The 26,976-nt window shown below is 43.6% G+C and overlaps 1 protein-coding gene across 1 annotated transcript in view; it reads left to right on the forward strand.

Annotated features, from left to right (window-relative positions):
* The window catches only part of LOC144791773 (T-kininogen 2-like), a 366,415-nt gene that overhangs the window by 76,105 nt on the left and 263,334 nt on the right, over positions 1 to 26,976 (forward strand). Inside the window, exon 5 of the mRNA XM_078666539.1 lies at positions 22,765 to 22,872. Within this exon, the coding sequence (XP_078522665.1) occupies positions 22,765 to 22,872 (108 nt within the window). The remainder of the gene's footprint in view (positions 1 to 22,764; positions 22,873 to 26,976) is intronic.

The following is a 26,976-nucleotide window of genomic DNA, read 5'->3' on the forward strand; positions in this document are numbered from 1 at the left end:
GCGGTAGGATACATATTCTGTTGGTTCATTCTCTGGGGGGCTAGTCACCTCTTCCACTTCTTCCCCCCTATCCACTTTATTATCCTCCTTTGTTTCTACAGGTCTTACAATTGAGGGCATCAAGTTTTTAATCTGTGCTAATTCCCCATTTATGCCCTTAAATTGATCACCATGTCTTTTCAGAATGTCATTATTTAATACTGTAACCTCCAGAATGCCCTGCAGAGTCTTCTGGAGCATTAGCATTACTTCGAGCATGGATTGGCCGTTAGAACCCGTCACCTCCAGGCTACATAGGGATATGCCGGATGCATCTAATCCCACTATTTTTGGGGATCCTAGACTCTCATGATCCTTTTGACAGGGAGTCTCCCCAGTAATGTTCCCTTCTCCCAAGGAGTCACTACAGACTACTCGTTCTTCATTCACCATATCTGCACCTAAATCCTGGGTGCAAATCGACTGAAACATCCTTGGGGAAGATGATAGACGCGGTTCCATTGGTATCTCAGCGATATTAAAGTCAGTCTGATTCAAGGCCTCTGTGCTTGATGCGGCCGGATCCTCGATAGATTGCGTGGTCTCAATTTCAATTGTGTCCTTTTCTGTTCTCTCTTTCCCCATGAAATGTTTACCGATAAAATCCTTGATGGTTTTTGATACCACCGACCCCCCTTTTGCGCCTGTTGACCTGGCAGATGCCGGCGCTGGCTGCGGGGTTGTGCTTGAGGAAGGAGTTGCTCTGATGGATATTGTTCTGCCAGCAATTGGTGTTACCATCTCATTATTTACCATCTCATTATTTACGTCAGCCAAGCCTTTGGGTGAGCCTGTCGCGTCCACTGTTCCCGATTTATTTGCGTTTTTTTTACTATTTCTTACCACTCTGCGTGGTTTAGTTTTCCCTAGGGCCATTGTTTTTCCTGTGTTCTTACTTTGCGTTCTTCTTCTCAGCTTCCCGCAGGTTACGGTGGGGTTTCCTTCACCTTGGGGCTTTCACCAGCTTATTTGGTGCACAGCAATCCCCACTCCGCATAAGCTTCCTCAAGATAATTATTATTTATATATCTATATGTTTATGAGGGGAAGTACAATGTTAACTTCACTTACCTCTGTTTCTATGAGCCAGCACTCTTTCCTCCTCCTCCCCACTTAGGCTCCTATTGGTTGTTCCAAAATGTTGCCAATTTGCAGCAGCAGCAGCTTTATATTAGATCATATGCTCCTCTCTGCTCCACTCTCAGTTCTGGTCCAGACGTTGACCCTTCTTAATGGAGGCACCCAATTACTTTCCTGGATACTGTTCTGGGTACTCTCCTGGGGTCACCACATCTTATACGCGACTCCTCACGCTGACTTGGGCCACACACAGCCTCTAGACGGCCGCTGGAGGTGCAGCGCTGCGCTCCCTCGGACCCTCGGCAACCACCTTTCGCAGCTCCAAAACTTGCCTCCTCCCGAGGAATCCGACAATCTGCCAGGGCTCCGGCTATGCCCCAAATGAACCCAGCACCACTCCAGCACCGGCCGCGGCGACGATGGCGGTAACAGCAGCGACCGAAAAACGGCCGGTAAACACGCCCGCGGCAACCCGGAATCGGAAGTCCTGGAGCGCCACCTGCTGGTGATCGAAAGTGGGGACGGTAGGACGGGAGGACGGGAGGACGGGAGGATCTGCAAGTGCTGGTGCGAGTGCGTACCAGCACTAGTGATTCACCCAATAATTCCTAATTTCTTAGTGAATTATTATTTTTTTTTATTTGAAATTTGAAATTTAAACTTTATTGTTTAGTTAATTAAAACCATAACAATTTGATATATGACACACAACAAGTATAAAAAGTTATAAGATTGTCATTAAAAAATCAGTGATAAAAGGCTTGTGGTAAAAATGGAAGGTAAAAACAAAATAATTTTCATACTGTTATTAACATCGCTCTAAAAAATTATTAAGGCAGAGGAGAAATTCAAATCATTATCAATTTAAAGTCCTCATGCTGCTTTATGCATTTTTCAAATGCCTGCAGGAACTTCACCAGCTTGCAATGTATTCGTGGAGCGGTTATATCCAAGCTTCCAATAATGGCAGATCTGCATGTTCGTAGTCTCCTGATCCGAAAGCTTTCCATTAAAAAGTATGACCTCTCCTTGGACAGCATCTTACAATGACAGACTATGTGTATGATATCTTCTTTATGGCTACCACACAGTCGACATGTAACGGCAGCGTGCTGTTTCCAGGCAGGATCATCAGCTCGTGTCGGAAAGACGCCAAATCTCAAAGACATCAGCTTTCTTTTAATAAAAATAGTGTAGGTTGTTTCCAGGTACAGTGCCGGTGTCAATGTCTTATAGCCATTTATCACAGCCCATGAGTGCGAACGATGGGAGAACATTTCTTTGTCTAAAACTAGTGAGTGGAATTTGGCCACTTTGTTTAGAGTCTGTTTTAGAACAGCAAATGACAGATTTTTATCCCATAAGTTTTTTGAGCACGTTGTCTCCAAGGCATGCGTGAGGAATTGATTTGCTTTAGATTTTTTTTGGGTTTTGAGCTCTTGCCATAGGTAGGTGTTAAGATTTTTATCGCATGCTTTTTGCTTGATCTGATACCACACCTTAATGAAGGAGTATAATCTGCCCAGTGTTCGTTTTTTAATCCAAATTCTTAGTGGATCCTCAGGGTCAAACTCGTTAAAGGTTGGATTTTCCCCACTCTCTGAGTTACCGGTACCCCTCGTATCAGTAACTCAGAAAAAGGGGAAAAATCTCTCTCATATCCCAGGGCACTTTAATTAGGGCATCAGATTGTGTCAATTTTTAAAGGTGAGTACGGAATTTGCTGTCTACGCTATAAAGCTCATATTGAGACTCAAAGTTACAATGGCGTCATTTGTTAAGTACCTCTAAAGTTAACTAATTGAGTGAATGAGTACAAGATTTTATTGTGTAGTTAATCAAAACCATAACAATATAAAACATTTAAAAGTCCTTGCAATGCCCTCTAACGTGACTAACACATAGGGGCTCATTACGATAGAGGTTTTTCCGCATCCTCTGGGCCGGCGGAAGCCACCGCCGGCCCAGAGGATGCGGAAAAACCGCAGCGGACCCAACAAAGACCCACCGCCACATTAGGATGGCTGGTGGGTCCTGGTTTCCGTCCGCAGCTTTTCCGCCGCGGTTGGCTTACAACCGCGGCGGAAAAGCACTAATATGGTGACGGTGTCTATCAGACACCGTCAGCCATATTAGGATGCCCAGAAAGAAATGCTTTTCCACGGCGGATTTTCCGCCGTGGAAAAGCATACGGAGCTTCACTGTGGGGGCCCGTTGCGGGCCCCCTGGGTGAAGGGGGGGTGGGGGGTGCACATGGGGGGTACCTATGGTACCCCCCTGCAAATGTATGCAGCAAGCGGCAGGCACCGCGCGGTGCCTGCTGCTTGCTGCATACATTTGCAATGTATGCATTTTTAACATTGCGGCGGGTGCAGCTTGAAGCTGCACCCGCCGCAATGTTAAAGATTGAGGATGTGACCGCCAGGCAGGCGGTCACATCCTAATTGCACTGGAGGGACCGCCGCTGCCCCTGCGGATGGTCCCTCCTCCTCTAGGGTGGCGGACGGACGCAAGTCCGTCCGCCATCCTAATGAGCCCCCTAGTACCTAATAGTAAACTTACAGTCTGCGATCAACTTTGTTTAGCTTTGTAACAATTTAACTGTTTAAAATCTACTATGGATAAACCAAAGTAAAGAATTTATAAAAAAGAGTAAATCATGATAGGGCTATCTAACACAAACATGGTTGTAAAATACAAAAATAAAATCCACTCCAATTGGGTTGGATACGTAGCAATTGTTTTTTTTTGTGACTTTAAAAAAATATATTTTTATTTATTAAGATTTTCAGCAAAACAAAAGGACTAGTATGCAATACAATGTTACATCATTCTTGTCTGAATCATCCGAAAGCAAATGAACATAAAAAAAAAATAAAATCAATCATGAACTAAAGAACTACTACCAGTTATCAGTCTCTATGGCATCTGTTCGCTTACACAGTGTAACATGAGTGCATTCAATACATAGTCGTAACTGAACATAGTCTTTACCATTGGGTGATGGGTGAGGAACAGCAAAACAAAGATAATCTTGAATGTCATGTGGTATCCCACGGGAACTTCTGCCTAGGAGTGCAGGACAGTCAGCGCCTGACGAATCCTACAATAGGTTCCTCTCATCGAACAAACACGCATCAGCAACAAGCAGGCACAGCCATCCCCGGACCATGTATAGCTAAAATCTCCCCTAAGCCTCTAAGCGAGTGTCATTTGCAACAGTGGGAGTGGGGGAGCCTGCCCTGTTCCCTGCTCATAGCAAAAATGGTTCCCAGATGTCACGTGGTCTGGATGCCAATGGCATCAATTCCCAGTATACACCTAATTGAGTGTGTCCATACGTTACGTCGGTTAGCCATGCATCAAACATAGGTACTTTTGATCTACCCCAACGGATCGCAATTTGTCTCCGTGCATACAGTAGCAACAACGCATGCAGCTTTCTGCCCTTGGACACAGTGTCACAGACCAGTCCCAGTACGCCTAAGTGTGGGTATGGGTGATCATTTCGTCCAGTTATTTGGTTTATAGCTTCAAATATCTTTCCCCAGAATTCAGTCAATCTCGGACAATGCCATGCCATATGCAAAAATGAAGCTGGTTCAAACCCACATCTCCAGCACCTCTCATCGTTTCTCAAATGCATCCGGTGTAAGCTAATTGGAGTCCGATAAAACTGGTGGAGGAATTTAAAGTGTATTAGCCTCAGTCTATAATTAGGGGTCAATTCCAGCAATTGTTTGCAGCAGAAGGACCATTATTCGTCTGTCAACTGGTGATCCAGCTCCTCATTCCAGATCAGCATTGACCTTGGGGAGACTACCGGGGCCTGGTCTTGCATAGTTGTATATAGGCGAGTTACCACTTTGCGCGGCGAAGCTCTAGCAAGAATATTTTACAATGCTTGTAAAGTGGGGGGTGCGTCAGGGAATCCGTCCCATAGTGAGCGGCATGCAGCTTTTAACTTATGATAAGCGAAGTTCTCTCGGAAGGAGATCTCGCGTCCTTCTTCTGCCACCGGTGTCACTCTAAAGACGCCGTCCGGATATAAATCTGCAAATGTGTGTAGCTGCGTCTCTCCCATCATCACCTCCCCACCACTTTCTTCCAAACAAGCCAACATAGGGTCTCTTCTCAAAATGATAGCCGGTGCATAAAGCAGTGGAGTCGGGCACGGCGCTGTAGTTCCCGCCATGCCCACCGCAGGGTGTCCGCTGTGTCTATATCTAGCGTAGGCCGAGGGGATTTTTTGTAAACCGCCACCGCAAGCGGCGTAGGGCTCACAGAGTCCAGCTCCACCGCCACATGTGGTTGGTATGGGGTTGGATAAACCCAAAAGTGTAAAAACTGGGCCTGTGCACACAAGGCGTACAGCTGCATATCTGGGGGATACGTAGCAATTGTTAAAATAAAATTTCGAAAAAGGTCAGAGTATAAAGTGCCTAATGTCCGTGGTATGGAAAGTAAAAGTTATCAAATGGCAGTCATCTCCAGACTTTGTTGTTTTTTTAGGAGGTCCTGCACTGCTTTAAAGAATTTGCCAATTCTTGCCAGTTCAAGGGAACCCATGGTGCTAAAGATCCAATTCATTGCATTGTTACATGTTCTTATGCTATGGATTAAAACAAATGGCTTTAACAGTGTTCACCGAAAGTGTAGCAACGACTGAAAGCAGCAAAGTAGGTGTGTAACAGTTTAAAATGAATAGCTGCATAGTCTGCACTTAAAGATAATAGAGAGCAGTGGCCAGTTTGAGTTAAAGTCTTTAATTTGTAATGTCAACATTGTTACTGCCAGAATTTGGGTTAGACAGGCTTTCCCAATTGTACAATTAAGATAAGATTGTGCCTGGAGGCCAACATGGCATTCATTGTTATATGAGGCTGTCAGGGTCCTTAGCGGTGGTGTGGACTTGATATTTTCAATATCCGCGGTCTACAAAACCCGGTAAAACCACGATCTCTATGCTGTTGCGCAAGTGCAGGGGTATCGAATCTAATTGCACCAACCGGTATAGCAGTCACCAGAGTCAGCTTTAGAGGGAGCGAGTACCTGTCCTGTTTTTAAACAATGTTCACCAGTTTTTAATTGTTCCTGTGTGTTTATTCTGCGCCTTGCACACTGCTCGTTTCCTTCGGGTGCTGGTCCCTGGTCCATCACGGCTTGTGCCGATTGAGCAGAGGGACAGGCCATCAGCTGTAGCCAATTGACTTCTGATTGGCCAGCGTCATCACAACTGACCCGCCTTCCTCCCCATTTAAACCTACCCTCAGCACGGACGCGCGCAGCAAAAACCCGGTAAAACCACAATCTCTATGCTGTTGCGCTAGTGCAGGGGTATCAAATCTAATTTCACCAACCTATATAGCAGTCACCAGAGTCAGCTTTAGAGGCAGCGTGTACCTGTCCTGTTTTTAAACAATGTTCGCCAGTTTTTAATTGTTCCTGTGTGTTTATTCTGTGCCTTGCACACTACTTGTTTCCTTCGGTTGCTGGTCCCCGGTCCGTCACGGCTTGTGCCGATTGAGCGGAGGGACAGGCAACCAGCTGTAGCCAATCGACTTCTGATTGGCCAGCGTCATCACAACTCACCCGCCTTCCTCCCCATTTAAACCTACCCTCAGCACGGACGCGCGCAGCGGCGCACCAAAGGCAAGCCCGTCTGCGCCCATCCGCGCCAGAACGCCGCCCGCCGCCCGGACCCCTGTTTCTGTCATATTCTAAATTCATAGGTAAGCCTCTTTGTAAAATGCTATGTTACACCAGCGACACGCTGAAATCTTTGAATATCCCAAAGACCTTTTACACTGGCCCGACCACTCTGGGGATTCAGCCCCCTATATATCATCCCTTAACTCCCCGGACGGAATCCTCAGTATGCCTTCGTGCAATCACCGCGAAAGCGATTGAGTCCTCAGAATGTCTGAATGCCACTACAGCCAACAAGATATCGAATTCTGTCTCCAAATCAGACAATATCACTACCCTATCCATTGAAAGGAAAGAGAATGACAAACCCCTCACGGCGATGTATCTCAACACACAATCTATACCTAAACATGCTATAGAGCTATGGAGCATCTTAGACGCCGACAAACCAGATATTTGTTTTTCACTGAAACTTGGCTCCACAGCCAAGCCTCACCTGACATAGAATCTGCTTTTCCCCCAGAGTATTATCTAACTAGGTTAGACAGAGAAGTGAGTAGAGGCGGAGGCATAGCAATTGCGGCCAAACCTCCCACACATATCGAGTTACTGGAGTCTTTCTCCAGCGTAACTGCGGAAATCATGGTCGTTAACATTAAAATCTCCAGCACCGAAACATGGCGAGGGGCCTTTGTCTATAGACCCCCTGGTCCTAAAACCAAATTTGTTAAGCATCTTATAGAAATCATAGTTTCTCATACACTGGCAACTGACAATTTTGTTGCCAGTGTATGAGAGGTTCACCGCAGCTCTATAAATCATCAAGCAATCGAGTTGAGCAGCCAAACGACAATGGCGGAAAACAAAAAAGAAGGAGGATCACATGAATTATAAATTGCTGCACTCACTCTATGTAAACAAAATCAAAATGGCTAAAAAGACTTACCTAACCGCACGCATAAACAACGCGGCTAATTCAGGTAAAGAATTATTTAAGATATTAAAAGAATTTACTTCACCCCGGGCTGAACAGCCTCCTTTTGTACCCACTCAAGAATGGGTTGAGTCCATGTCCATTTTATTTGATAATAAAATTAAATCAATCTATTCCTCCTTCTCGAACATTGACTCTAGTCCACTTCAGCAAAATGACTACCCACTTACTAAGCCCCCTTCTGCGAATCGCAAGGACAGTCCTTGTTTGACTGAATTTGAGCCTATTACTGCTGCTGAAATACTTGAGGGCCTAAACAAGGTAAAAACTGGTTCCCCTCTGGACCCTTTCCCTCCCCGCCGCTGCACCAAAATTTCTTCATTACTGGCAGACTCTCTCATGGAAATTTTTAACACCTCACTAGAGCAAGCCATTGTGCCAATTAAATGGAAACATGCACAAGTTAAACCTATCCTAAAAAAAACTCCACTGATCCCACATTACCAGTTCACTACCGGCCTATTTCACTGTTACCCTACTTTGGGAAAGTGCTAGAACATCTAGTCAACAGACGGATTACGGCCTTCATAGAATCCCACGGGGTACTAGACCCCTCTCAATCTGGTTTCCGTGCCGCTCATGGCACGGAGACAGCGGTCATTGAGATCGTGGATAACATCAGGCTTGCCGTGGACAGAGGTGATTCAGCTATTCTCATCCTTTTGGACCTATCCGCTGCATTTGATACCATCTCCCACAGCATCCTGAAACATCGACTGTGGGAGATAGGTATCAGAGGAAGGGCCCTCAGTTGGATTGAGAACTATCTTACTGATCGCCTCACCACAGTGCGAGTAGACACTTTGGTATCAAGCAGCCGCCCTGTAACCGTGGGGGTACCCCAAGGATCGATTCTTAGCCTTTTACTATTCAACGTATATCTCACTCCGTTGGCGCAGATTATCAATTCATATGGTTTTGTAACTGTTTCGTACGCTGATGATACCCAATTGCTTATCACATGCGGTACAGATTATTCTGGCACCCGCTCTCGTTTCAAAAACTGCATAATTGAGATTAACAACTGAATGAACAACAACAAACTGCAATTGAAAGCTAGTAAAACCGAAGTCATTCTGTTTGGCAATACTGAAAAATCTTGGTTGCAAGATTGGTGGCCTTCTGAACTGGGAGCATGTCCCACTACAAAACCAGCAGTACGCAATCTAGGAATAATGATGAACAGTGCCCTATCCATGAAAAACCATGTTAACCAGGTCACCGGAATCTGTTATGGTATCATGAATAATCTCCGGAAGATTTTCAAATGGCTTCCTATCGAAGCCAGGAAACCTCTGGTACAGGGCCTGATCATCATCCATCTGGACTATGGCAATGCATTAGTGACCCAAGTCCAGCAGTAGCAGACTGGGATGAATTAATGAACACAAGGAAAATCCAAATAAGGGCGGCCCTACATGGCTTATTGATGAGGGAATAGCTAAGGAACAAAATAGCCCCGCAGGGTCTATTGGTAAAGAATGAACCCTTTATTTTCCAGGACGACCTCGTCTTCAAAAAAGCGTGGTCTCTTATCTCCTGGCATTGCACCAGAGACTGGCTGGTGTTGATAGTTCAAACAGCCACAAGAAAATCTTTGGAACTAACAGTGGAAATCCAAAAACTAGAAGTACAATTAAAAGCTTTTATCTCACCAGCAGACCTAAAGAAAGGGTTGGAAGAACTAAATCAGCAAATGATGGATTTTGAGGCCACTCTGAAACAAAGTAAATTTAACAAGTTGAAAAAGGATAAGGACCGCTTTACCCCTGAGAGAGCATATCCATACACAAGAGCTGACTATGTGATGAAAGACAATGTGAGTGACACAGACAGTTTTAGCTCAGATGGAAGCACTGCAAATACTAACTCATGTGGTTTCCAGCAGAAAAAACAGAGGGGTGGTTTCCACCAACAGAGGTCTCAATTTCCCCGCCAGAGAGGCTGGCGAGGTTTCCAGGGTCCCCAATATAACCCTTACCAGAATCATTTTCAGTTCCCACAATATCAATTTGGCCCACCTCAAATGGGACAAATGTATCCCCAATGGGTTCCAGATCAAACCAGTGTTCCCCAGAATGCTCAGCCTTTTTTATCATGGGGCCAGGGAACCCGCAGAGGGAGGAACAAGAAGGGCAACAATGTCAACTGGCAACCCGCAGACGAAACAGACCCCAGGGTCCTCACAAGGAGTATGACTGCGAACCAAGCATCAACGAGCAAGGGGGGGACCTAGTTATTAATATAACTCCATGGCCCCTTACTGATTTACAACGTGAGGTACTGAATAAAGGCCTAGGGTACGTCCCTACTAATAAACCGGACACCTTTTTGTTACACAAGGAAATCCAAGATTTCATAAGAACTATCAAATTGAGGGCTTTCTTTAAGGATAATAAACCTTCTCAAGATACCTCTGATACAGGTCTAAGACCGAAGTCCAATTTCACACCCTTAGACAACCAACTCCCTGTGGAGGTTTTGGCATTCGAGAAGGCAATCATGCATGAACTCAAGAAAGTGGACACTAAGCAGAAGGTGTTCCAGAACATAAGCAAACTAGAGAATGAGGCGATCAGAGAACTAAGACTCTACAAAAACTTAACCATAAAACCAGCAGACAAAGGTGGGGCAGTGGTTATTCAAACTACTACTGCTTATGACAAAGAATGTAGGAGACTCCTCTCTGACAGAAGGAATTATCAGGTGTTGTCAGAAGATCCCACCGAGTCTCTACGAGTACAAATAGAAGCAATAATTGAGGAAGCCTTGGCACATGACTGGCTTACCAAAAAAGAATCTGAATTCCTGGTCCCAAAAAAAAATCCTCGCACTCCCTATTTCTATACGATACCCAAGGTCCACAAGAACCTTGAAAACCCACCAGGGCGCCCAATTGTGTCCGGCATCTCATCCATCCTCGAACCTCTGTCAAAGTTTGCCGATGCCTTTCTGAGACCCTTGGTGCAAGCTACTGATACGTACCTGAGGGACACCAAAGCGGTCCTGCAACTATTACAGAACCATCCCTTCGATCCGGATTCACAAATGCTTCTGAGCCTGGATGTGGAGAGTCTCTACACGAGCCTCCCACATGATGAGACACTTCTGATTATCGAGGAAGTACTTCATTCTGACCGATGGAAATACCAAACTCCCCGAGGAGTGGTCATGGAATGTATCTCGCTGGCCCTCACCAAAAACTTTTTTGAATACGAGGGCACCCTGTTTTGGCAGAGCCATGGAACCAGCATGGGGAGCACATTTGCTCCGAGCCTGGCGGGATTATACGTCCACCACCTAGAGTCCTCTAAGATTCTCCACCCCAATAACCCCTTCAGGGGGAGAATCCACACATGGCGACGCTATATCGATGACATTTTAGTTATTTGGGAGGGGGATAGTCATTCAATCACCGAGTTCATGCAATGGCTCAATGACCAGAACTCCTTCCTAAAATTCACCTACCAAATGTCCAATAGCTCAATGATCTTTCTGGATCTCAATATCTACCATGAGGCAGGTTTGCTAAAGACAGAAACCCATTTTAAACCTACGGCGAGGAACTGCCTCCTCAGGTTTGACAGTTTTCATCCTCGTCACCTGAGGGAGAACTTACCATACGGGCAGTTCCTGTGCCTACGTCGCAACTGTAGCGATGTAGCCAAGCACAAAACTCAGGCCATTGACTTGAGCAAGAAACTGAGACAAATAAAGTATCCGAATCACGTCATCCAGAAGGCAATGAAAAGAGCCAGGAATAACAACCGTGAAGCCCTCTTGGAAGATAAAGCTCAGAAGGATGACCAACCGAACAGAACAGTCTGTGTGACTACCTACAGTCCAGTTGCAAACCAAGTATCCAAACTGGTCAACAAACATTGGCGTATACTAACAAGCGGCTCATTGAATCTGGAAAAACCCGCTGTTTGCTCACAAACGTGGTAGGAATTTAAAGGACATGCTTGTCCACACAAGACCTCCCACAAACAAAGTGGAACAAACCAGGTTACAAGGAATACAGGGCCATCACCCTTGTGGCAACTGTAACAGTTGCCATCTTACTAAGAAAAGCCAGACTCTCACCTTTACGAATGGTACTAGTTGGGAACAACGCACATTCACCAACTGTAACAGCAAAAACGTGGTGTACCTGATCACGTGCCCTTGCAAGAAGGAGTACGTGGGAATGACAACGAGGCAAGTCAAAGTAAGGATTAATGAGCATAAAAGCAACATTAGATGCAAAAAATCAACTACAAAGATGGCAGCCCATTTCCTTGAACACCAACACTGTGCGAATGAGTTTCAATGGACAGTGATTGAGCAGTTGCCCACAGAGTCAGGGTTATTTGAAAAAGAACAACGTTGGGTGTTCCGTCTTGGGACTGACACCTCTGGGCTGAATGACTCTATTCCTTGGAGCCAGCTACGTTGAAAGTACAATGACAGCTCCCATTTTGCCCATAAGGTTAACATTACAGACTCATGGCAACCTTTATACTTTTCCCCGCAGTACCTAGATGAAATTTATCATTACTGAGAGAGCCTTGACCTCAATATGTAATTAGACTGCTTGTATACAGGGTGCGATTCGAGCTAGGCAACCCCTGAATAGCAATGCGCAGGGTGCTAGCTACCTCAGGATGCGCTGTTAAACATAGGCGCTACCCCCATATTAATCATCCTTGGCCACTTCTTTATTTTTCCTGTTACAACATAGGCCTAATGTGCAGAGTAACATCGTCCTTTATAAATATTGACGCGCTGTAAAACCATGACGCCAGGCGAATAAAATTGCCTCTATCTTTCACAATGCCCTAGCCTGGAACATGTGCTGGCGTCTGGGCGTTACACATGCGCGTTGACTGTAACAGTCTCAGTCGAATCCCGGGCATCACGCATGCGCGATTACATCAGCGCTAGCCTCAGGCGCATGCGCACTCGATCCCCGTACCGCGCCTTTGCCTAACGCGCAGTACCCGACCTCATCTACTCAGAACAGCCGTATTTGGGCATGTTTCCGTGCCTAATTAACCAATTTACTCCCCATTTGGAAGCAAGGGCAGTATATAAGAGTATATAAGAGTAAAATCGGCAACCTCACTCCACACTTCATCGGAGCAGCGTTGAGGGGAAGGCAGGCGATTATACCATGCAGTAACCGTGAGTTGGGTCATAACATCGAGGATGAGCTTTTTCTCTCCCAAATTACTACAACAACCTAAAACCCTCCCTTAATATCCTTTAGGTTGCTTTACTGAGCAGTGAGGAAGGAATCCCCCAATACCACGCTTAGGCTCATGAGGTCATCAAACATTGAACTATAAGTAAGCCTCCATTTAACAACCCCTCCCCCTCCTCCACAGTGATGTTTTGGGGAGAACAAATATCCTCACGTATTTTACTACAGATGTATGTCTATGTCTACTGTGTGTCATTTTCAACGTTTTTTACAGGGTTCCTGAACCTTATTTTTGGTTCTGTTCACCCATTATTGACTGGAAAGCATTGTCTTTTTCCCTTTTCCTGGACGTCCGATTGAGATGTTTATTATGTCTTTTTATTCCACAGGTTTCTCTAACACCAATTGGGCGCAACTGAGCTTTTCCATAACTACATTAATAGGTACATTTCACCTAGTTTCTGTTTTTTGTAGAATACACTTTGACATTCTACATTCCATGTGAGTAAGGTGAGGATAACGTGCATATCCTCGTCCTGAAGAAGGAGTCGCTGGACTCCGAAACATGTCGACGCTTTCATTGGTTGATATACCCTAATACGTATATTATCAACCTCACTTTGCACTTTTAGTGATACCAGCCGAGGACAGAATAAATAATTTTTCCTACGAGCCGGGTATTTTTTAATTAATTTTCACTTTTTCACTTCACCTCACCACTCACACTTCTTCCCTCAAACACACACCTACACATAGCTCACTACCAAGTGCTCCTACGTATTCGTGAGTCGTAGCACGCCGCATCCCGCAGAGGGGTGCGAAGGCCCCGATGATGAAGCATGACATCAAGGGTCCTGTTGGTGTGTGAGGGGCATTTAAACAACACTGTGTGCTCCCCATCACCTTAGGGATCACCACCACTTTCTGAGTGGATTCTAATTTGTTTAATCATATTGCCAAGGGAGACCGAATCCACTTGTCTATCTCTCTCTCCCCCCCTTTGTTGTATTTAAATGCCATGTATGCCGCACTCAATGAGGACCTGCTTTCAAAGCTGCAGACCCTCCAGAATGCTGCAGCCAGATTGTTTTTGAATCTCCCTCCCAGAACTGCCGTTGCTCCATGCTTGAAAAAACTCCATTGTCCCAGCCTGCCGGAATTGCCAGAACCAGTAGAACTTGCCTGGGGGTGTGTGTCCTGCTACACTGTGCTCTGTTTTCCCTGACAACGGACCTCGCTGTTTCCCTCCCGCCGCCGCTCGAGTTGCTCTCGCGGCCGCCCAGCGGAGGGGAACTACGTTTCCCAGATTGCACAGCGACCCGGAAGAGATCTCGGGGGTCAGCGCGCCCGGAGGCGCTTGAAATTCCCGCCGTCCTCCGCGTCGCGGGACGCGAGCGGGACGCCGGACTAAGCCCGGACAAAGGGCGGACAGTCTAAGACAGTCCAAGACTGGCCACGACTGGACTGGACCCGGTTATTATCATCGCTAGTACTGTGAGTCTTGCGTTTGCACTCTTGGCCACTGATTCATTTGCACTTGCTTGCTGCTCGTATCGCATTAATTGTGCAGAAATATGTCCAAACAAAAAACACCTAATACATCTGCTAATACCATGGATAATTATTTAGTACATAGGGTGTCAAAAATCATTAGCGAACGGAGGTCTTCTTTGGGGCTGAGTGAGTCTTCCTTTTGCTCCCAAAGTGGAAGCCAAGATCTAATTGACTTGGATCTAGAAGCTGAAAATGTTACTGTTATTCAAAATGTTGTAAGTAATGATTGTTCAGTATTGAACTCGCCTGCTAATGTGCTACATCATGATACAAATGTGGATTTACTAATGGGGGAGGAGCTATGTAAGTCATGTGTTGACTTAGAGGTGGTTGAAGAGAGCATTTCCTCGCCAACGCCAGTCCCGGCCCCAAGAGTGGTGAAAAGACCTACTAAAATTCCACCAAAAAGGTTAGGGCTACGGTCTAATAGTAAAAAACCTGCAACACCCCCAAAAATTAAACACAAACATGCCAATGATGACATAAGGGAGGAAAGGAGTAACTCAATAAATTTTGAAGAGTTGTTGTCAGATAAGTTCTTGGCCACGCTAGAAGCCAAGATATCTTGCATAATTAAACCGCTCATATCTAAAATAGATCATTTGTCTGACAAAGTCCATAAGTTGGAGTCGCTTTTGAAAATCACGAATGACAATGTGGGCGAATTTTCAAATGAAATTATGAACAAGATAGACGGAAAACAGTTAAATATGATTGAGAGTTTACATCCAATACCCCCCTCTAACCAGACAAGTGTGCCCAGTGATAGGAATGACGTTGGTCATGTTGTTGGTAATCCAGTAGATACAGTGCCACCGGTAACCCAAGGGGATGCTCTAACACCCAACTTCGATCTAGAACTAAATCCCGTGGAATTAATTGTGGAAGCCTCTCCACTGGTTTTAGTACTGGCAAATGTCCCACCACTTGAAAAAGACCAGATTGAGTCCTCTGATTCCCTTCTAAACAAATCCTTGCAGTGGTTAGGTAACAACATGCAAATATCCCCATGGGGTAGAGAAAAGTTGTCTGAAGATCTCCTAACAGCAAGAAGAGTAAAGTGGATAGGGACAAAACCAAAAAAATTCACTGGGGATTGTGTGGTACTGAACCTTAAGGGCCCGGAAGTATTATCAGATATTCTGCTTAACATTTTTCCACCCCAACGTAGAATGGCAGAAATAATTCCACTGACGTTGGACTTTTTCTATAGCAGAAGAGGGTTAGTGTCAAAGCCAACTATATTAAGGACAAAGTGGTCAGCAGTTGGAGCAAGAAGGGCTAGGAATGAACAACAAAGTTGTGACTGGGGGATAAATTTGGAAAACCGCTACTTGGCTTTATCCAACTTGAACGAGTGTGATTGACTCGCGGGTTGTGCAAGGCCAATGTTGCAAAGGTACGCAAGCAAAGGAAATATGACATGCACCGACTTGATGAATCAGAATATGCACAATGAAAGATCAACCAACACGGTGCATGGAAATCTTGTCCTTGAAGTCCAAATACCAGATGTAGAGGGTATCGCTTGCATTGCAGAGGCTATAAAGCCCGGAATAATATCAACGGAGGGCCAATCATCAAATGTTGAAAGTAGATCAAATACCAGGAACTTAAAAATAGGAGAGTTATTGTCCCATCATGACTTGACTTCGCTCTCCCTTCTATCCTGGAATATAGCAGGCATAGCAAGCAAGATACCCGCATTGGAATGGGTTGATTACATCGACCAGCATGATATAATCATGTTGCAAGAAACATGGTCATTAACCCCAACATTTAGAGAGGGTTTTCTAAATTTTTATATCCCAGCCTCCAGAAACCAGATGGGACGCCCCTCTGGAGGTTTGTTAATCTGGATAAGGCAGTCCCTGAATTGCACCATAAAACAGTTATCCATACCTTCCAATGACATTATGGCTCTTCGCATTAAATGGGTAAATGGCCAAGAGCTTACCTTGTACAATGTTTACGCCAGAGGAGTGTCTAGTGGCAAATCCTCTGACACTATAACGGTTCTAGAGCAGCACATAGACACGTCATCGACTACAAACCAAATAGTTGTGGGTGGGGATTTTAATGTCACCTTTGAGCCATTGGGAGAAGAGGATAGGACATTGTCCGAGGAGGAGGACGATAAGTGGGGTATCCCACAGTTGGAATTGCCAGCCATTAAAAAATGGAGTAATGTAGCAATCCAACTCAAAAGCCTCTGCTTAGCTAGGGGCTTGAGAGCGGCAAATGGTCGCTCGTCTTCCGACCAAAAAGGGCTTAACACGTTCGACAATGGCCGATCCACTAGCAGAATTGATTATATACTCCTAGATGTAAGGTTCTGGAGTAAAATGCTAGACATGGTTGTAGAAAATAGACCAGAAAGCGACCACAACCCCCTGCAACTGACATTCTACTCCTGCTATGAGCCTATAGCACAAAGTAACACTATTGGGATGACAACGCAGGATGTAGTCTGCTCGAATAATTTGTGTAACCTCAAATGGAAAAATCTCCTAGAAGATGTGGTAAAACTAGAGGTACTTAAGAAACTGGTAGTAGACGAAGTAAATATTATCAAGTCGCACCACGGGACAACCAATTTTCAAGATTACGTGATGAAGGCTCATGGTAATTTGTTTTCCAAAATACAAAGCTTTTTCTCCAAAAAATTAGATACCCGTAAAAAGGGGGAAAATGGTATAGTACAAGGTTGGTACGATAAAAGTTGTAGGATGGCACGGCATAATCTAAGTCTGGAACTGAAGACTGGCAATGTAATAGCAATTAGGAGGGCGAGAGATGCATATAGACATTCCCAAAAACTGGCTAAGAAACGTTGGGATGAAGAAGGTTGGCAAGATATGAAGGAGGCCTGTGCAGCTAAGGATTCCAGACGCTTTTGGGCTATAGTAAAATGGGAAAGGGGAGGATTAGCCGCCCAGCCTCAAAATCATGTCCCCATAAATCAATGGATAGAGTTTTTTAAACCACAGTATGCTCGTAACCCTGCATACATTGATGATCAACCCCCCCCATTCACCTTCTTTAAAACCCAAATATTTAATGAGAAGGACGTCAGTCTAGCGATGGATGGCATAGCGGGGGGGAAAGCACCGGGCATGGACGGTATTCCAGCCGATGTATTCTTATCGGACCGGACTGCCTGGGGAATTTATTTCACAATGTTGGCAAATGCTGTGGCGATGGGAGGGGCTGTCCCCCCGTCATGGAAGGGGGCAGAAATAATTCCCATATATAAAAAAGGAGACAAAACATTAGCCCAAAATTATAGACCCATCAGTCTAATAGATACAGCACAAAAACTGATGGGGCGCTTAGTCCAGAACAAACTGCAGCAATGGATCGATGAGAAGAATATATTATCCCCCTACCAGGCAGGGTTCCGGCCATTGACTAGTAGTGTTGACCAAGTTCTCTATTTTATGACTATTTATTGGAGAAATGTCACACTCAAAAAGGGCACGCTGTATGCAGTTTTTGTAGACCTAAAAGCAGCCTTTGATCTAGTGCCTAGAGAAAAACTGTATTTGAGAAGTAACAGCCTAGGCAATTAGACACAGTAAATTTCCACAAGATCAAAAGATATATAGCAATGGACTACAGCTGCTTAAAAAACACGGTTTTATTAGTTAATTAACACAAGTAAAAAAAAAAGGGGGTTCATTATATAACATTAAAATAACAGTAAAAAAATCCCGTAGGGTACAGTTGACAATCACAAATTAACAATTTATGGACATTAAAAATTATATAAGATGGGTGGCATGAAAATTCGATCTCTACGCGCGTTTCGGCGGCCAGCGCCTTCTTCCTGGAGCAGCCACACAATATTGAATGGTAATGTTAGCAGAAGGTTGTTTAAAAATAGATATTCAAATTCTTTCTTTTGGAATCCTTTCGATGTCGGTTATGATACAACTGATTATATATGTGTTTGAAGATCTAGGCCCGCCAGCCGGAACCCTTTAGCATAGATAGGTGCTTTGTAAGGATCGATCCTTGATGATCTGGATTTAGGATCTATAGCCTTATATTCGTTTTTCTTAAGATGATGGGTTGGACTTGTTATTTCTAGATTTATCTTTTCCTTTTTGGTACAGTCATGAATCTTAAAACGATTGGTGCTTCTCTTTTCTATTTTCCGAAATGTAAACGGTTTCTTGGTCCTCTATGGTGCTGAGTTCAAGAGATTAAAAGATCTCCCTGCCTAGTAACGCGCTCATCACCCGACGAGACGTACCGCCCGCCACCGGACATAGGGAGCCCTGCTGATCGTTACTAGGCAGGGAGATCTTTTAATCTCTTGAACTCAGCACCATAGAGGACCAAGAAACCGTTTACATTTCGGAAAATAGAAAAGAGAAGCACCAATCGTTTTAAGATTCATGACTGTACCAAAAAGGAAAAGATAAATCTAGAAATAACAAGTCCAACCCATCATCTTAAGAAAAACGAATATAAGGCTATAGATCCTAAATCCAGATCATCAAGGATCGATCCTTACAAAGCACCTATCTATGCTAAAGGGTTCCGGCTGGCGGGCCTAGATCTTCAAACACATATATAATCAGTTGTATCATAACCGACATCGAAAGGATTCCAAAAGAAAGAATTTGAATATCTATTTTTAAACAACCTTCTGCTAACATTACCATTCAATATTGTGTGGCTGCTCCAGGAAGAAGGCGCTGGCCGCCGAAACGCGCGTAGAGATCGAATTTTCATGCCACCCATCTTATATAATTTTTAATGTCCATAAATTGTTAATTTGTGATTGTCAACTGTACCCTACGGGATTTTTTTTTTACTGTTATTTTAATGTTATATAATGAACCCCCCTTTTTTTTTTACTTGTGTTAATTAACTAATAAAACCGTGTTTTTTAAGCAGCTGTAGTCCATTGCTATATATCTTTTGATCTTGTGGAAATTTACTGTGTCTAATTGCCTAGGCTGTTACTTCTCAAATATGTTTTTTTCCCTGACCTAGGAATTACGAATTCATCTATTCAGGGGGTCCTTGTTACATACGCAATAGAGAAAAACTGTGGCAGACTCTGGCTGAAGTAGGTTTAAGCCAAGAACTTCTTACTCTCTTAGTTCGCCTCCATGATAATAACTTTGCCAAAATTAGATGGGGCAAGCAAGGTGAAGTCACAGACTCTTTTCCAATAGAACGAGGAGTAAGGCATGGGTGTGTTCTTGCCCCAACACTATTTTCAATTTATATAAACGGTATTGTGGCCCACTTAATGAAATCCCCATGCGATGCTCCAATTATAGCTGGCTCCCACGTCCCTGTTTTGATGTTTGCGGACGACACGCTTTTACTTTCACGTACTCCGAGTGGTCTCCAAAAAGTGGTGGATGCCTTTGGTGAATTCTGTGATAGCAGGGGCCTTGAATTGAACACCACCAAAACAAAATTCATGTGCCTAAACTACCAGTCTTCATTCAAAGGCGTAATTAAATACAAAGGAACCCCCCTTGAGAAAGTGGATGCCTTCACTTATCTAGGCATCACCCTCCAGGGAAATATGAAGTGGAAGTCTCACATTAATAAGACCCTATTGAAGTTTAACCAGCTTTCTGGTGCAGTAGCTCTAAAACACCGCAAATCACTAACAAAGCTGGTTAACTGTGTATTAGAAATATACAACATGAAAGTATTGGGTGCCTGCTTATATGGTTCGGAACTATGGGGGTTTTCCAACTTGGGAGAGTTAGGGTGTGCGGAAAACAGATTTCTTCGAGGGATTGTCATGGTCCCCCAGAGTACACCGGTAATCCCGCTAAAACTAGACCTAGGCAGGAAAAATATTGAGGATATAGCAAGACTGCGGCCACTCCTCTACTGGAGGCGCCTGATGGTCACTCCAGAGTTGAAGCATTATGCTACAACTCTTGAAGATGTTGTTGAGTTTGATCGTTTTCATTGTATTGAATGGTTGAAGGAACTACGGGGGCTGCTTGTATTGCTAAAATTGGAACACCTCTGGGGCAACCATGATGTGGCTAGTTTTCCAACTAAAGCGAAACTGAAAGACCTATATTGGGAGATGGTCTATGTAAGAATGTTCTGTAAAGGTTCCAAATCAAAATTGACAAATCGTTTCTGTGTCATTAAAATGTATCCAACATGTGAAACATATTGGGACATAATAGAATGACCATATGACAGGAAACTTTACTTCCAATTTCGTATAGGTACTTTACCAGTAAATGCATTTAAAAAACACTGGTCGCCAATGTGGGATGAACATTGCCACTATTGTAAAGACCAAATAGAGCACATTTCGCATTTGTTGTTCTGTTGTCCTTTATATGATAGCCCCAGACGTAAATGGTTAAAGCCAGTATGCCTAAACATCGGCTCTCGCAGTCACTTGACAGCCCTTAGAATATTAGAATCCGATTGTTCTACACCAATGGTAGTCGCCGTAGCTAAGTTTCTTGCCTGGGCATGGACAATCCGCACTCGCAGTCTTAAGTCAATGTAAATGAAATAGTGTTATATAAATGGAATTAGTCTATTGTATGAATTGTTCTTAAAATATTTTTATCAATTGATTCTAAATGTATAATATTCGACGTCAATGTTTAATACGTGTTTTAGAATTATTTTTAAAAATGTAGTATTTATTGTATTAGGGTTATGCAGGATGCTTTTATGACAAATGTCGAATAAAGCTTTGAAATTTGATTTGAACTCCATTGGCTCCCTGTTTGTCTAAGGAGCCACTTTAAGATCTTGAGTATGACACACAAGACTTTGTACAACACCGGTCCTGAATATCTTCAAACAAAACTCAACTGGTATGTACCCAAAAGACCCTTAAGGTCTAGCAACAAATCTTTCCTGATTCAACCACGGGTCCGCACCTCCCGCCATGGCCATCGTTCCTTTTCCTATCTTGCCCCTCTGCTTTGGAACAAATTGCCCCCCCACTTGGTATCCATCACCGAACACAAACAATTCCGTAAAATTCTCAAAACTTGGCTGTTACCTACATAACTCCTGACTCCTCCCACAACAGCTCCTACCGTTGTCTACCGTTTTGCTGCAAGCGCCTTGAGACCTCACGGTGAAAAGTTGCTCTATATAAAAACATGTGACATGACATGACATTACGAGAGGAAATGTATCTGTTTTTTCAGCATGCTTTTAACTGCAGTATGTGTAAGTGATAAGGTATTTAGAACAGTCAGATCTATTTGAAGAGAGGCTGCTGCTGCCAATAAATAGATGAACCAAGGGCTGATTTCAAATTTAAATATATTTAGCAAAATAAATTTCAAGGTGCAGGGCGTGGCTGTGATGCATCTGTAATAGTGTTTTAGAAAAGACCCTACGCTAGACCATTCAATGCCCTCCAGGTCAAATTCGAGTTTCACCAGATATACCCTGGTGTAATAAGGCAACTAAAACACTTTTTGTAGACTTTTAGATGTAGTTTTTCCATGGTTTTAATAAGTTGGCCCGGAAAGGTCTTTCTGCCGTAGGTGATTGCAGATGGTAATGCGGCCCTGAGCACTTTTCGAATTGGGGCTGAGGTGGGGCTTTCAAGGGCTGTGTGCAGTTGGCAGATTCTGGTGGTAGTTAATGCAGCCTTATCCTTTAAATGGCGCAGGTGTATGTTAGGTGATCAATTTGCCGAGAACCATGTGCCTAGATAGTTATAGGATTTTGCTCCCGTGATTTTTATAGGGCTCAGAATCCAATTGCAAGTTGTTAGCTTTTGCATCCTTCCGAATGATATCACCAGTTAACTAATTGATACAAAGCTGACACACTTAATCTGCCAAGAACAAAAAACATTTAGGAAGTAGTTGACATATCAGATTTGCTGTTTCTTAGCATTTTAGAGATAAAGTGTTATCAATTTTACCATTAAGATGTCTGCACTTACCTCTCTGAGTTACCCTGCTGACAGGTCACATTTTGAGACACAATGGAGGATTTGTGATTTAGTTACAGGCAATTTAAATGTGGGGCTTATAATTCCGATGAAAATGTGCCTTTCACTACAGAAGCTCTACTGGTCTTTCTCCTAATAGATGTTGGATAGATACCACCATTGTACAGTGAAATAAGGGAATTATGCTTGCGAAATGTATAATGTATTTAAATGCAATTTCACAAATTGTCCGCAAAATGCATTACAAAAACTTGTGAATTTTGGCTACTGCATTAGATGATTTCCACCATTTGGATATCACTGACAAATGCATTTGTTCTTTTTCAGAAGGTGGGTGGTCCATCATATTTTGTGGATATCATTATTAAGGAAACAAACTGCTCTAAATCAGAAACTCATGTTGCCGACTGTCACTTCCTGGAGGATGAACAAGCTGTAAGTGCAGGATTCAAAATACAGTCCTTGTAATTGATAGCCAATCTCGACGAAGGGTATAAATAATCTTATTCTATTACAATATATGCTACCCTTTTGGGATAGGTGGCAACATTTGTAGGATGTTCCCTAACAAAAGCATGCTAACATTGTAGCCATTTTGCTGCTTGATTTACTTGATTATTTGCTTTATCTTTGAGGTGCCACATATATAATCTGATCACCCAACAGTACCTGAAAATAAAATAATTCTGAGCACTAAAATGGAATCCGAGGTGCTTAAAAATTTGATTATGCACAGGTTGTTGTTCAGCCAGGATGGTATGCCTTCTATTAGATGGAAAGAAAGCAGGGGAAGTCTAAAGGCAGTAACATGTCGCTTTGGGAACTCATAGAAAACCAAATTTCCATTTTGATGGGAAAATGGGATACTTCAGCAGAACTGCCTCCTTTTTCATTTACAGTAATGTAATTCATATGCACAGTGTTATTGTTTTGCATTTGTGTATGTTTCACCTCTGCTCTGGACTGAGGCCTGCTAAATAGCACTCATGGAGAAGTGTGGCTCAATGGTTAGAGTGGCAGACCCTGATGCAGAGGTCTGGCCCGGGACCAGGGTTCAATTCCCCACCTCGGCGGGTCTTGGGCTCAAAATTCCATGGACCTGATAATTCTCGCCTCGGTGCCTATTCCAATCATGGAGTACCACTCTGGGCAATAGCTTGCTTAATGTCCACAACGGCCCCCACAATGCTAAGGATGCCTGGCCTCCACCTTGGGGATGCCCAGGAGTGGACACCTCACAGGGAAAGCCAGGATGGGTTCCACAGTGGTATTCGTACAAGTGCCTTGAGACCCTTGCGGGTGAGTAGTGCGCTATACAAATATCAATTTACATTTACATCGAAATGTGCTTTGTTAAATGGTTTCTCATTTTCTACCACAGTGTAGTCCTCCTAATGTGAAACTGACTTGACTCAGAGGGCCTCAGGTTTTGAGGGCCTCAGGCTATGAGGGCCTCAAGCTGATTCTTCAAACCAGTGAAGTATTAATAATTAGTCAAGCAGAGTGCGCAATAGTAAACATTCAGGCCATGCTATCTGTTGTATCTGGGTTAGTTATGGGACTGCAAACAGAGGAGAGATATGCACTCGCTAGTTGCAGTTGTACTGCAGGAACCTAAGTTTCATAAGGACAAACTATAAACTGATCTTGCATTTGCAACCCAGGAAATAGTGGAGACAATTGAAATACCATGTTAAGCCAAATGGCATCTTGAACTAGAAAGACTAAGGGAGTCATTCATGGTTCACCTGAAGTTACATATGCTGCTCTCCCAAGCCTGTGGTTCCCCATATGATTTAGCAATGGCGGAGATCTTGCTATGAGTGCGGAAATCCCGTCACAACTGCAGAGCCAGCGCCACAAGTGTGGAGTCTCTTTGTGTATCAGGCACTGAGTTTCTGACAGCACAGCACCAGTTGGCTCCACCCATAGAAACTCTGCGCTAGTAGCCCTTTCACGTATGCGGTTGTCTGAATCGAGAGTTTGGAAGGCCCGCCTTATTTAAAGAAGGCCTATGCAATTTCTTTTTTTTCACAAACCATCTCCAATATAAGGCATGGCAGACTATGCAGGAAGAAGCATAAATTATCCTCATGTGAGGGTATTCACACTTTGTTTAATAGAAAATGCACTCCCAAATCACTGAGTATTGGGTGAGCTGCCGCTAGGCTAGCAGAAATAGAGAAGTAGTTTGACAACTGTCTGCCTAACTTAAAATGTACCTCTAAGTATACAGTTAGATTTTTTGTTACCCATGTTAGTTTTGATGCTTATAACTTCTAGGGGTGGGTGGAACTTGCATAGTTTCATGCCGCTGAATTCTGTGGAGTTACATAAAAACTGCTTGCAGGGCAATTTAGTGCTGACAGTGCGAGCAGCGCTGAAAATCAGCGTGAACAGCATTATATGTTGCACAAGAGCAAATGGCCATTCAAGTTGATTTTGCTGCTGCTCAACTAGAGAATATTCTCAAGCCGCAGCAAATCTACTGGAATAGCAGCCCTCTGACAGTGACCACTCAAGAACGCCGGCAACCACCGGCGTTTGAAAGCCAAATCTCGCTCTCTAGCTTGCATATTCTGGAAATTATTCCAAGTTATTACTTTTAATTTTAGTAATTTTGACTGGCACACAATACAGCATGTATGCGTGCAGTTCAACATGGGCAGGGAAATTGCTTACATTAGAGAAACTCTTTATGTTGTTTATGGAATGGGAAGGTGTACATCAGCATCTTAAAAAATAAGTTACTTTGATTGGAAGCTTGACTGACATGGGATTCAAAGCACATTTTCAGACGAAACATTAAGTCCAGGCTTCAAACTGTCAATATTTGATCTGAAGTAGGGTGAAAACGCAGCTTGTCACTGGCAAGGGATATCAGGAGAACCTAGACACCATTACTTTGGATTCCAGGTTCTAGCCAGTCCAGACTACACTGGCTCTTTGGTCAATAAAGGAAATGTATGCAGATATACTACAATAGTAATAGTTGCTTGATTTCAGGATCTCTTCTTCCTTATGGTTTTAAGGGATACTTTTTAGCAAGTTCAGTCCAAATTTTCACCATTTCCCCCCTTTAGATATACTACTCTCCATGGAAATCCATCTTTAAGAGAAATCTTCCCTAGGGTTCACCCCTGAAGTAAAGATTGGCACTGTCGGGATGCTTCTTTTGAGGTCCACAGGTTCGTCCCCTTCCTCCTCCAACCTGTTCCCTAGGATCCCCACTTGTCTGGAAAATAGACAAGAACTTTCAAGATAGTGCCTCTCAGGGACACAACTTTTTGTGAACTGCCAGAGAGACCCTGATTATATACCATAGAACCCGCCAACTTATTAGCACTGTCTTCTCCTGTTTTTTTTTATTTGGTTTCTCCCTTCTAACACCCCTCTTTCTTTATTGAGGAGTGTGTATTACTTGCTGTTAGAGGAACAGACCCCCGAAAAAGGAGATTCCGACCCCATAGAGTCTGGGAAGGAAAGACGATTGTAATGGGGTTCAGGTGAAACTGTTTTTACTTCCCACATTGATTCTGAGATGAAATCCTTTCAGGTGAGTTGTTTTTTCTATCCTAGGAGAGAGCAACCCTACCAAATGGTTTCACAGCTCCACATAAGGGATTTAGTTTGCCAAGATGCAATAAAGGAGATTTAACCTCCAAATTCAAAAGGATTCCTCTGGAGACTAAACTGTAGTCCTCCCCAAAAGCACCCATCCGCCAGGGACATTGGCTCATCTAGGAAGGAAAACAAAAGGGTTACGATTGCTTCCACATATTGATTTCCTGGCTGCAGTGCATCCCATATGACTTTTTGGTCTATCTATGACGTATTTTATTATCAGCTAACAGCTATGATTTACATGATCCCAGCCAGTACATGCCCATCTATACCTGGTCCTCTTTCACAAATGGGCAGTAAAAATTCCAGTCCCTGCATAAATCCCCATTTCACAGGAATCTTTATTCTGAATGTGTGCTCATCACTGAACTACCACAACATTCTTCAGGTGATTTCTGGCAGGTCAAACTTGCAAAAATGTAACTAGAGGAGATGCCCTTTGAAAATTGGTATAAGCAACATTTGGTGTGGTAAGATCCACATTCCTCTAATTTTGTCCCATTTTCCTGTTGAAAACCCAGAAAACAAGGTATTTATCATACCTGATAAATGCTTCACCTAATGTTGTTGATGCTTACCAGGTGTGGTAAAATGATAAATGCCTCACCACAACTATTCCACTTGGAAAAATGGCCTAGGTAGGAAAGAGGATAGAGTGGACCAATGTGACATTCAATATTGCAAGGCAATAACAGTAGTAGTGTAGATTGCTTTCCTGCTGAATTTGTTATTATTCTGGTATTTCAGTTAGGCAAATAAGCAGACATACCTTAATTCTCTTCCCTACACAATCCTGTTTGAAGAGATCAGAAATCAAAGATGTGCAGACAATTTCCGCCTCCCTACAAATTGTTGAAGGTCAAACCTCTCAAAATGTAACAACACAAAATGCCCAGAAAATCCTAAAACAGGTGG

Source organism: Lissotriton helveticus, chromosome 11 (genome assembly GCF_964261635.1).
Source record: "Lissotriton helveticus chromosome 11, aLisHel1.1, whole genome shotgun sequence".
Lineage (NCBI taxonomy): Eukaryota > Metazoa > Chordata > Amphibia > Caudata > Salamandridae > Lissotriton > Lissotriton helveticus.